This window comes from Gopherus evgoodei, chromosome 7, assembly GCF_007399415.2.
Source record: "Gopherus evgoodei ecotype Sinaloan lineage chromosome 7, rGopEvg1_v1.p, whole genome shotgun sequence".
In the NCBI taxonomy this organism is placed as follows: Eukaryota; Metazoa; Chordata; order Testudines; family Testudinidae; genus Gopherus; species Gopherus evgoodei.
Window position 1 is genome coordinate 122,200,488 of NC_044328.1, and position 10,812 is coordinate 122,211,299.

The window sequence follows — 10,812 nt, forward strand, 5'->3', positions numbered from 1 at the left end:
TGCCCCCTGTAAGTGGCCCAGCAGCCACATTCCCCCTCCTCTTCTGGAGCCGTTGTGCTTCCTGAGGAAGAGGCTGTTTCTCTACAAGCTCATATCCATATGATAGCATTCAAAGGTGCTACCCACAGTTGTAGTCACCACAAATAAACCGTGTGTGTCTCACAGTGGGGGCTTAACCGTTAAACCATCCTGACTTGACATGGCTACACAGACAGCTGCCTAGAGAGTGCAGAGTGGGGCTTTGCACAAGTTATGCCTCTTACTCCCTTTCACATAGACGTGGGAATTAACCACTCTGGGTACACGTTTACTCTGTGATGGGCTGGAACAGTCCAGCACTTCGCCCTAGTGCTGCAAACAGATATTCACGGGACTCTTCTGCTTCCTGTTTTCTGTCTCCTTCCTCCTCCGCTTTCTGATTCCACCTGTTATCAGTCAGAACAAAGGTCTTCTGTCCAGGAGAATGATTGTGCCTGCAGAAATGAGATCATTTTTAAATACTCTTATGCTAACTGTAGCCAGCTGCAGTAAGTACTCCACATTTGTGTGTGCTTCTTCATGGATTGCAGTTTTTGCTTGCTGCTGGGCTGACTGGTGTGAAGTTACCTAGTGACGTATTTGTTTGTTTTTAAACAACCAGAAGCATTAAGAAAGGAGGATAAAAGTCTTCACATTGATTTTCATTAAAGGCCTTAAGCTTGGGGTGATAGTTGTTTTTTTTTTATTGCAGTGACTAAAAGAACTACAGTAACCACATTTTCAAAATAGCATTTCAACTAATTACTTCCCCTCCTACAGTTGGGCTTTGAAAAATGTAAATGAGCTGCCTTATTTTAACAACTTTATCCATGCAATTTACGTTAATTACAATTTTTTTAATATTCTGATCACTGTCTAAAACTACCCCAATATCACACTCTTTGTAGTGAACATATCCATGTGTGACTATTGTAAATGACTGATTACCATATGCTATAGGGCCCTTATCTGCAGGCACATGCAGATCAAGGATATTGGATATGACTCTTTTATTACCTTGCTGACACTGGGAAACACGCAGGGGTAAGTCATGTCATAGCTCTATTTGAAATCAGTGGAACTATGACAATTTACACCAGCTGAGGATCTGCTCCTTATTATCTTCCCTGTCTGGAGAACTAATCACAAGGTTACATTTGGATCCCAATTACACTGCTGTAAACCCAGAGTGACCTTACTGACTTTCAGATACTCACAGTCAATGAGGTTACTCTGAGTTTATGATGGTGTCACTAAGATCAGAAACTGCTCAGTCTCTAAAGATTATTTACTTCTAAGCATTACCAACCCAGCACCTGAAATCCCAGTGCAAAGGTTACTGCGCCCTCAGTTATCACTGACGCTATGTTTCTTTTGTAGAGCATATGCAGAGACAAGCCAGCTGGAGGATGCTGACGAGAACCAGTTGGAAGCTGACTTGCACAGTAACGAGCAGAGGCTATTTTGGCATGAGGATTCTAAGCCTGGGACGCTCGTGTAGGCCATCAACAGCCCTGTATTTGCACCCCCATGTGCCTTGCACAGAATGCTGTTCCCTCAAAAGAGGTCTCCTGTGGAATCCCCCCCACCCAACTCAAACATGAAAGTATTTTGGCTTGTGGGTGAAGATTGTGTTCAGCATTAGGAAGGACATGTACAAAATTACAGAGTCGTTCCAACAACGGCATTTCTTTCTGAATCCAGACAATAGTCTAACTGAGCAAGGGCAGGCTGCCACTGAATCTATGAGGTGATGCAGCACTTGGCTGAAGTATTTATATTTAGCAAGCACTTTTTAGCAGACTGGAAGGTGTTGAAGGCAAACCTCAACAAAATGTGAAAAGGTGACTTATGGAGAAAACAGGAATTTTAGGAGCACAATTCAGATGGCTGAAAGAAGAAGAAATAAAAATGTCTTCTGCTGTCACTTATGATGACCAAGAAGGACTTCATAAGCTGATGAAGGATACTGTGTGTGTGTATGTGTGTGTGAATGAGACAAAGATTGACTCAGTCAGTATTGGAACATTACTTGAAGGAAGGCTGGATTTTTTTAATGGAGGTTTGAATGAGCTACAACATTTTTTGGGGGGGAGGGGTGTTATTACGAGTGTTTGTATGCACCACAAAATGGATTCTGGAAAGAAAGGCAATTTACTATTGCGACATATAATGTAAAAACTAACCCTAGAAGACTGTGGATTTTGGAAATAGAAGCAGCAAATACTGAACTGTTTCTGTGATAAGATGTAATTAATATCCTCCCATTTAAATGAATTTTCCATGGTACAATTTCATTGTGCAGATGGGCATGCAAAGTCATGTTGAATGCACAGTGAACTCTTAATTAGATAGCTATTACATTTTGCCCTGCCAGGTTGATGGAAAATTGGAGGTGGAATGCTTTAGTTATCACATGTGGAACAATTTTACTAAACTGGCCAGTATTCTAAGGTGGATGCAAAAAAAAAAAGAAAAAGACCAAGTCAGTGCCTTAAAATTGAGGGCATTAGAATTGTAGAACGTCATCTGAAACGCCAGGTGCACTACAAAGTCACTAAGTGACAAAACAGCATTTTCAGAAAATCATTCACATTATTTTTTAAAAAATCAACAGCAGTTTTGATCTAGGAGGGATAAGCCTACCTCATATCATCCATCTGTAGAAACCAATTAGTGTGGACTAACTTGTGTAGTTTACAAAAAATATATATATATTTGCATACTGTAAAGTAATTCTTGTTTCTCGGCTGTACTGTGCTTCACTCCATAAAATGGTGCTCTTTTATTTCTTTTATACAGAGGATTAGTTATTCCTTGTTCATATTGTGAATAGCAAAGTTTCTGATAAACTTTTTGAACGTTTTTTTACCAGTATTCCAAAGCATGTAATATAGACCGAAAGACAAATTTGTTAAGCTGGTCCTCAGTCATTTGTATTATTAGAGTTGAGGTTTGGAATAAACAAAACAATAAAAAATAATTTATTTCCTTTTGCATATTTGTATACCCTTCTAGAACCGCGAAAGTCCTTTTTGCTTCTTCCTTTTCTACTTCTGACTTTTTGGGCCTATTATTTTGTGTAGGTCAATAAAATAAAAGTGTGCTACCAAAAACGTTCTGGTGTTCTCCTTCTGCTCGCTAGCCGTAAGAACAGTTCTCTGTGTGCTAGTTGAGTGCTTTGTTCTAAGCAATTCTAGGCAGAACTCATCAGGCTCTGATGTCTCTGAGCCTTTACCATCAAAGCTGATCACCATTCAGCCAATGAACAAGGGCCATTTCCTAGCACAGTTATCACACCGCTCATCATGAAGGTTTGTGTAACTTTTCTGAGTGAGGCCATACCATCACTTTGTAACATACGGCACAAAGCTATCGAACCTTCATAGAACAACATTTGGAAGCTCACCGGGGCAGGGGCTGGTTGTTTTCTGTTTGTACAGCACCTAGCACGATGGGGCCCTGGCCCATGACTAGGCTGCCTACTTACAACAATAGTACAAATAATCCGTAATAATAATTTCTTAACATCGGATTTTTCAGCCATTTCTGGGCACCCACAGCTCCTGCTGAAGTTGACGAGCGCCGCAAGGTGCACAGCATCTGTTTACGTTCCCTAACACACTTTTTTTTTTTTTTTTTTTGATCTGAAACCATTTTAGATGCAACAGAAAGTTAACAAACATAACACAAAGCTCAGCGGCAGCACTGGGGATAGTCCATTGATTACCAATTTCCTGGGGCTAAGCATCATAGTACAAAAGGCCTCTCTGGACAGCCTGGGTATGACTAAGAGATGTGAGCTCACTGTAATCTAATCTATACTGTCAGACTCAGTATGTCATCTGCATCCCTTTCATTGATTTTCCTTTTCCTGCCCTGACAGTGCAGTGGGATTTCTCCAAAACAAACTAAACAAGCATGCCGCCTCCCTCTCCTGCTCACCCCCCTTAACAAAAAGAAACACTGTGAAGAAAATTCTTCTACAAGTTGGAACACAGCTTGTGAAATTTAAAATCAAGGCGCTGATAGCATCACTGACGATTCTTTTTTTGTCTCCCGAGGTGCCCAGCTGAGTTCCTTTTCTGTTCACGCTGTTAGTGTGGGTGAGTCTAGGCCCCGGGGTAGTCCATTATTTTTTGTCAGGTCCAAATTTCTTGGTCAAGGTATGGTCAAGGTCCAGACTCCAAAGAAGAAAATAATACTAAAAAAATAACAATAATGATAAGTAAAAAAAAGAGTTCAAGGTCCCTTCAAAAGCATCTGGCAGTCCAGATATGGCCCATGGTCTGCCTATTGACTACCCCTTGTCTAGGCCCAGTGAGCTGAGAAGAGGAATAAAACTTGGCCTTCTAAAATGCGGTGCAGCAAGTGGAATTTACCCTTTGACCTTCAGCCCATCCAGAGCAGAGATGCTCAGGTATGACTTTTGCAAAGGACAAAGCAATTTTTTGCCAGCAGATGACTTTAAAAAAAAAATCATGTGTGAAAAGATTTTGGGTTGGTGGCTTTGTTTTTTCCCCAATAGAAAGAAATGTCCTTCCCATTGCTTAGACCTTTTCCTTTTGCCTCTTTCTGACTGGCTCATCAATCGCCACACAATTGTCACTGGCTTCCTAGCTAACCCAGAATTTGAGACTGGATCCTGCTTCTTTTGAAGTCAATGCAAAGTGCGGGTTCGGCCATTTCGCGTCAAGGAAAATGTAAAAGCTGCTCCCAAAGAACAAGCTGGCCACTGCACAGGCCCTTCTCCAGGTCTCGCCTGCACTGGCTTAGCAGGTTCTTCCGGCTCAGCCTCCACATCTGAGGCAGAGGAACACCTCTGTGATCCTGCATTATCAAAATAAAAACTACCCCACAACCAATGTCATTACCAGTTGAAGACATGAGAAAAGTAGGGCACACCTCTGCCACCGCACACTCCCCGGGGAGCATTGGGTAAGTCCAAAACATACTGTCAATGCAACAAGAAGCTGGCTGGTCAGGCTTACTAACCATAGTACCATTTGTTTTCATATGTTTTGCCAGGGCTAATCTGAGTCCTTTTTCAAAATCTGCCCAAGATTTGGAGGAACACTGATACGATTGCAGGTCCAGGTGTAGGACCAGGTCCAGGATGAGTATAACATTAAGATGAGGCTCGGTATATGGCCTCCTGCTGCAGGATGAAGGATGCAAGGACCCTGTGAGCAGGCACATCCTGCAGGTGTTCCTGATGGAGGATGGAAACACCATCGATTCATAAAATTTAAGGCCAAGCCATACCTCTAGATCATTTAGTCTGACCTGTGTATCACACACCATTACATTTCACTCAGTTACCCCAATCACTTCTTTGACTAAAGCATAACTTGTGTTTGCATCTCTTCCAGAAAGGCATCTAGACTTGATCTGAAGACATCCAGAGAGGAGGAATCCACCGCTTCCCTTGGGAGTTGGTTCCAGTGGTTAATCATCTTCACTGTTTAAAAAGGGGTGTCTCATTTCTCATTTGAATTTGTCAGAGCTTCAGCTTCTAGACACTGAATCTTGTTCTGCCTTTCTCTGCTAGATTAAAGAGCCCTTCAGTACCCGGTATTTTCTCCCCAGGAAGGGGCTTACGCTCTAGACTCAAGTCACCTCTCAGTCTTCTTTAAGCTAGATTTAAAGAGCTCAAACTGTTTGTTCTCTCCCGCCCTTGAATCATCCTGGTGACTCTCTTCCGCATCCTCTCCAATTTTGCAATACCCTTTTTTTTTTAAATGTGGAGACCAGAACTTAATGCATTAGCTCAGTGGTTCCCAAACTTGTCCCACGGCTTGTGCAAGGAAAGCCCCTGGTGGTCCGGGTCAGTTTGTTCACCTGCCGTGTCTGCAGGTTTGGCCGATCCCTGCTCCAGGCCAATGGGAGCTGTTGGAAGCAGCGCAGACCAAGGACGTACTGGCCACCGCTTGCAGCAGCTCCCATTGGCCTGGAGCAGCGAACCGTGGCCACTGGGAGCCACGATCGGCCGAACTTGTGGACATGGCAGGTGAACAAACCGGCCTGGCCCACCAGGGGCTTTCCCTACGCAAGCGGCGGAACAAGTTTGGGAACCACTGCATTAGCTAGTATCGGTCTCACCAATGCCGTACAGAAGGGCAAAACCACCTCTGTGCTACATCCTATCACTCCCCTGTTTCTACACCCAAGGATCACAATAACCCCTTTACCACAGCGTCACACATGTTCAGTTGATTGCCAATATGACTCCTAAATCCTTTGGATTAGTGGTCCCCAACGTGGTGCCCCTGAGCACCATGGCATCCGCCGGGGCATCTGTGCACCTACGTACTGTCAGCAGATGAGCATCTGCCGAAATGCCGCCGAGAAGCAGAGCCATCCAGAGGCGTCGCCACCAAAATGGTGCTGATTTTCAGCGGCATTTCAGTGGCGACACCTCTGGATGACGCTGCTTGTTGGTGGCATTTCGGCAGATGCTCGTCCGCCAGCCACGGTCCTCACTGTCTTGTTGCCTGGCGCCCGCCAGACAAAAAAAGGTTGGGGACCACTGTGATAGTTGCTGCTTTCCAGGATGCTGTCCCTCATTCCAAAGGTGTAGCCTGCATTCCTTGTTCCTACATGAATAACTTCACATTTGGCTGTAATAAAATGCATTTTGTTTGGGCCTAAGTTACCAGACGATTGGATTGCTCTGTAGAATGCCCTGTCTTCAACATTATTTACCACTCAACCAATCTTTGTCATTGTGATGGGCTGTACTGGCCAGACTGGCCCTGCAAGAGCTGAATTAGGCCAGGTGGGCCCAATTAGCCAATTAAACTGCAAATGGGAGAGATTTGGGCTGTGTGGAGGGAGCTAATTAGAAGGAAGCTCAGGGAACAGGCATGGGCTTATATAAAGCTAGGAGGACAGCAACAGTGGTGGGGAGTAGCAGGGAGGAAGCCTGCTGTTCTTCTCCCTGAGGTCAGGGAGAAGGAAGGGGAGAAGCAGCATGGTAGGAGGAGTCCAGAACTGAGAGCAATAAAGGGGCATACATGCAGACCTTAACTGTTCAGCACAGGCCCCCAGACTGGAACCCTCTGTCGAGAGTGGGCCTCAGTTACCCTACCATCCATTGCAGGGTGGCATTGCATGGGACAGTGGATGTGAAGATATGTGAGGACTGCCTGGTGCTGCTTGTGCAGAGAGACTTTGAAAGACCACTCTGGAAAGGGAGACTACTGAGTCACGAAGAGGAAGCTGCAGCTCCTCGAGTGAGGGAGGGGCTGCAGACCAAGACAGAGAGATGGCGTGCAACTGCAGGAAGGGGCATCAACCTGGTGGAGCTAATCCCCAGAACCGCCAGAAGGAGGTGCTGTCTAGCAGTGAGTAGAGGCTCCATCACAGTCATCCACCCATTTTATCAGCAGTGATTTTATATTTACTTACACATCATTGATTAGAAAATGTTAAATACCATCAGGCCTAGTACCAGTCCCTCTGGAACCCCACTGAAAATACCCTATCTTGATGATGATGATGATGCACCATTAACTAGTTTTTGAGATCTGTCAGTTACATTTTTCTACTCAATGTCACAGGTGCTCTAGTGATGCTATATTGATCTTTATATCAGAGGGGTAGCCGTGTTAGTCTGGATCTGTAAAAGCAGCGAAGAGTCCTGTGGCACCTTATAGACTAACAGACATATTGGAGCATGAGCTTTCGTGGGTCAATACCCACTTCATCGGATGCATATAGTGGAAATTATATTGATCTTGCTAATTTTTTGTATTCAGAATGTCATGCAGTACTAATGACTTACAAAAATCTAAGTATCCTATATCTATAGAATTACCTTTTATCAACCAAGCTTGTAGTCTCATCAAAGAATGAAATCAGATTTGTTTGTCAAGATCCCCTTTCCAGAAAACCATGTTGACTGGCACTAATTAGATTCCTATCCTTTAATTCTTTATCAGTTGACTCCCATATCAGCTTTTCCATTACGTAGCCTGGGATTGGCGCTTGGCTTATTGTTACCCATCCTAATTGCCCTTTCTGAATATTGATACGTTAGCACACATCTAGTCTTAGGGAATTCCCCCCATAATCCATGATTATCTTGGATGTGCAGTGAGAGAATGAGACTCCGTGAACTGGGGGACATTTTAAAAACAGAGGAGCCCGATCTGCAAAGTTTGGGTCAGAATTTTTCTGACACTTAGGAATGTTAGGCCTGAAAATTCCGGAAGGCCTGGGGTTAAAACATGCTCCCCTGGAGGATCACCTGCTGGTCTACTGGTAGCTAAGAATGGATAGTTCTCTGAAAACATCTGCTCCATGATCAGCAGCAGTCAAAAAAATTCACGGACTGTTAGGAACCATTCGGAAAAGAATAGATAATAGTGCCAGAAAATGTCATCATGCATTGTACCTGGTACACCCACACCTTGAATACTGTGTGCAGTTCTGGTTGCAACTTAAATGATGAGGGGTAATGAACAGCTTCTAGATGAGGAGAGATTTAAAAAGATTGGAACTGATCAGCTTGGGAAAGAGACTATTGGGGAGGGATATGATAGAGGCTTATAAAATCATGACTGGTGTGAAGAAAGGGAACAAGGAAGTGTTATTTACCCTTCACATAACACACAAACCAGGGTTCGGCCAATGAAATTAATAGGCTGCAAGTTAAAAATAAACAAAGGAACTACTTCTTCACACAACGCAGTCAACCTTTGGAACGAATTGCCAGGCTAAGTTCACTCTAAGCTGCACAGCCATGCAGCAGGCTATCAAAGGCCATGCAGGTGGAGAGAGGCACCTCTCCCCTGGCCCCAGCCCCAGAGCTGCAGTGGCCGGAGAGAGGTGTCTCTCCCCCAGCCCAACCTCAGAGCTTCTGTGGCCGGGGAGAGGCACCTCTCCCCACAGCCCCAGCCCTGAAGCTGCTACAGCTGGGAAGAGGCACCTTTCCCCCACCCTCGGAGCTGCCACATCCAGGAAAAGGTGCCTCCCTCGGCCCCAGGCTGCTGCAATGAGAGAGGGCTGGGGGCACGGTGCATCCAGCCTTTTGTTAGGGTAGAAGAAACAAAGTGGAAAAACAAAGGCAAGGGAAGAAGTCTCTGCAACTCTGAAAGGGGCTGAGAACATGGAATTAAAACATCCACTCCCCAAAGAGCCCAGCGAGTATAGATTGGGGAGAACTGGAATATATCGCCAACTAGAAAGGAAATAAGGAAAGGACTTGCAGATTTCACACCCTATCATAACCTAGTCCCAGATTTGGACCTTAGCGTCCAAAATATGGGGGTTAGCATGAAAACCTCCAAGCTTAGTTACCAGCTTGGACCTGGTAAAGTTGCCACCACCCAAAAAATTAGAGTGTTATGGGGCACTCTGGTCCCCCCTAAACCCTCCCTGGGGACCCCAAGACCCAAATCCCTTGAGTCTCACAACAAAGGGAAATAAACCTTTTCCCTTCCCCCCTCCAGGTGTTCCTGGAGAGATACACAGAAACAAGCTCCATGAATCTAAACAGAGGGATTCCACCCTCCCTGTTTCCAGCCTTGGAAAACAGAAGTACCGAGAGCTAATCTCTCTTCCCCCCTCACCCAGAGGGAATGCAAAGTCAGGCTAGTAAATCTAGCACACACAGATTTCCCCCTGACTTATTCCTCCCACCAAATCCCTGGTGAGCACAGACTCAATTCCCTGGAGTTCCCCACTAAAGAAAAACTCCAACAGGTCTTAAAAAGAAAGCTTTATGTAAAAAGAAAGAAAAATACATAAAAAATGGTCTCTCTGTATTAAGGTGACAAATACAGGGTCAATTGCTTAAAAGAAATACGAATAAACAGCCTTATTCAAAAAGAATACAGTTCAAAGCATTCCAGCAACTATACCATGTAAATACAAAAGAAAAAAACAATAACCCCTATTGTATTATGATCTCTGTACTCACAACTTGGAAACAGAAGATTAGAAAGCAGGAAACAGAAATCCTCCCATAGCCGAGAGAGAGACAGGCAGAAGACCAAGAACAAAAGACTCACACACAAACTTCCCTCCACCCCGATTTGAAAAAGTCTTGTTTCCTGATTGGTCCTCTGGTCAGGTGTTTCAGATTACTTCTTTCCAGGTGAAAGAGACGTTAACCCTTAGCTATCTGTTTATGACACACCCAGCCTAGCATCAGGACGAGGAGGGCCACTGATGCGTTTCATCTGGGGAGGCACTGAGAGATGTTTCACAGCTTGCCTGAACTCTGTTGTTACCAATTACTCTCCAGAGCTCTGTGCTGCAAAGCGCGGCACTCTGGGCATACGTGTGTTTAGTTTCTTGTGGGTTTGAAGCAAAACCCCAAATCCAACATCCCCGGGCATGTGAGCAAATTCCACCTGGTTCTGGCTCTGAACTTTTGGGAATCTCTAGTTTCTTATTTAACCATAGAACCAGGATATTTCTTTAGCGATGTTCCGCTTCAGTAGTTGTGAACAACCACGGTAACCTGGACAGCCACATGCACTTCAACAGGAGTCATTAATAGTATATTTGTAATTATGATCATTTGTAAAGAACTGAAATGGGAAATCATATTTGTCATTGGTGGCTTGTTATTTCATCTATGCTTTCAGTTGTCTGAGCAATGGTTCACTCCCCTTTCTTGAGCACGAACAGCGAGGACATCTAGTGTCTGATCAGGATCACTGCAGGTAAGAGCTTTCTCACCTTTCATCAGCTCACATCCTTCTACCTTTTATTTGAGAATATTTTATTTCTCATATTTCCACAGCATAATACATACTGAGAGACAGAACAGAAGCCCAGAGA

The 10,812-nt window shown here is 44.3% G+C and overlaps 1 protein-coding gene across 2 annotated transcripts in view; it reads left to right on the plus strand.

Annotated features, from left to right (window-relative positions):
* The window catches only part of FRMD4B (FERM domain containing 4B), a 127,096-nt gene extending 124,081 nt beyond the window's left edge, over positions 1–3,015 (plus strand). Inside the window, exons 20-21 of one of the 2 annotated variants that reach the window (XM_030568716.1) lie at positions 436–527; positions 1,399–3,015. In XM_030568716.1, the coding sequence (XP_030424576.1) occupies positions 436–527; positions 1,399–1,622 (316 nt within the window). In that variant the 3' untranslated portion in view covers positions 1,623–3,015. The remainder of the gene's footprint in view (positions 1–435; positions 528–1,398) is intronic. The other variant, XM_030568715.1, reaches the window with a different exon arrangement.
* The last annotated feature ends 7,797 nt before the right edge of the window (positions 3,016–10,812 follow it).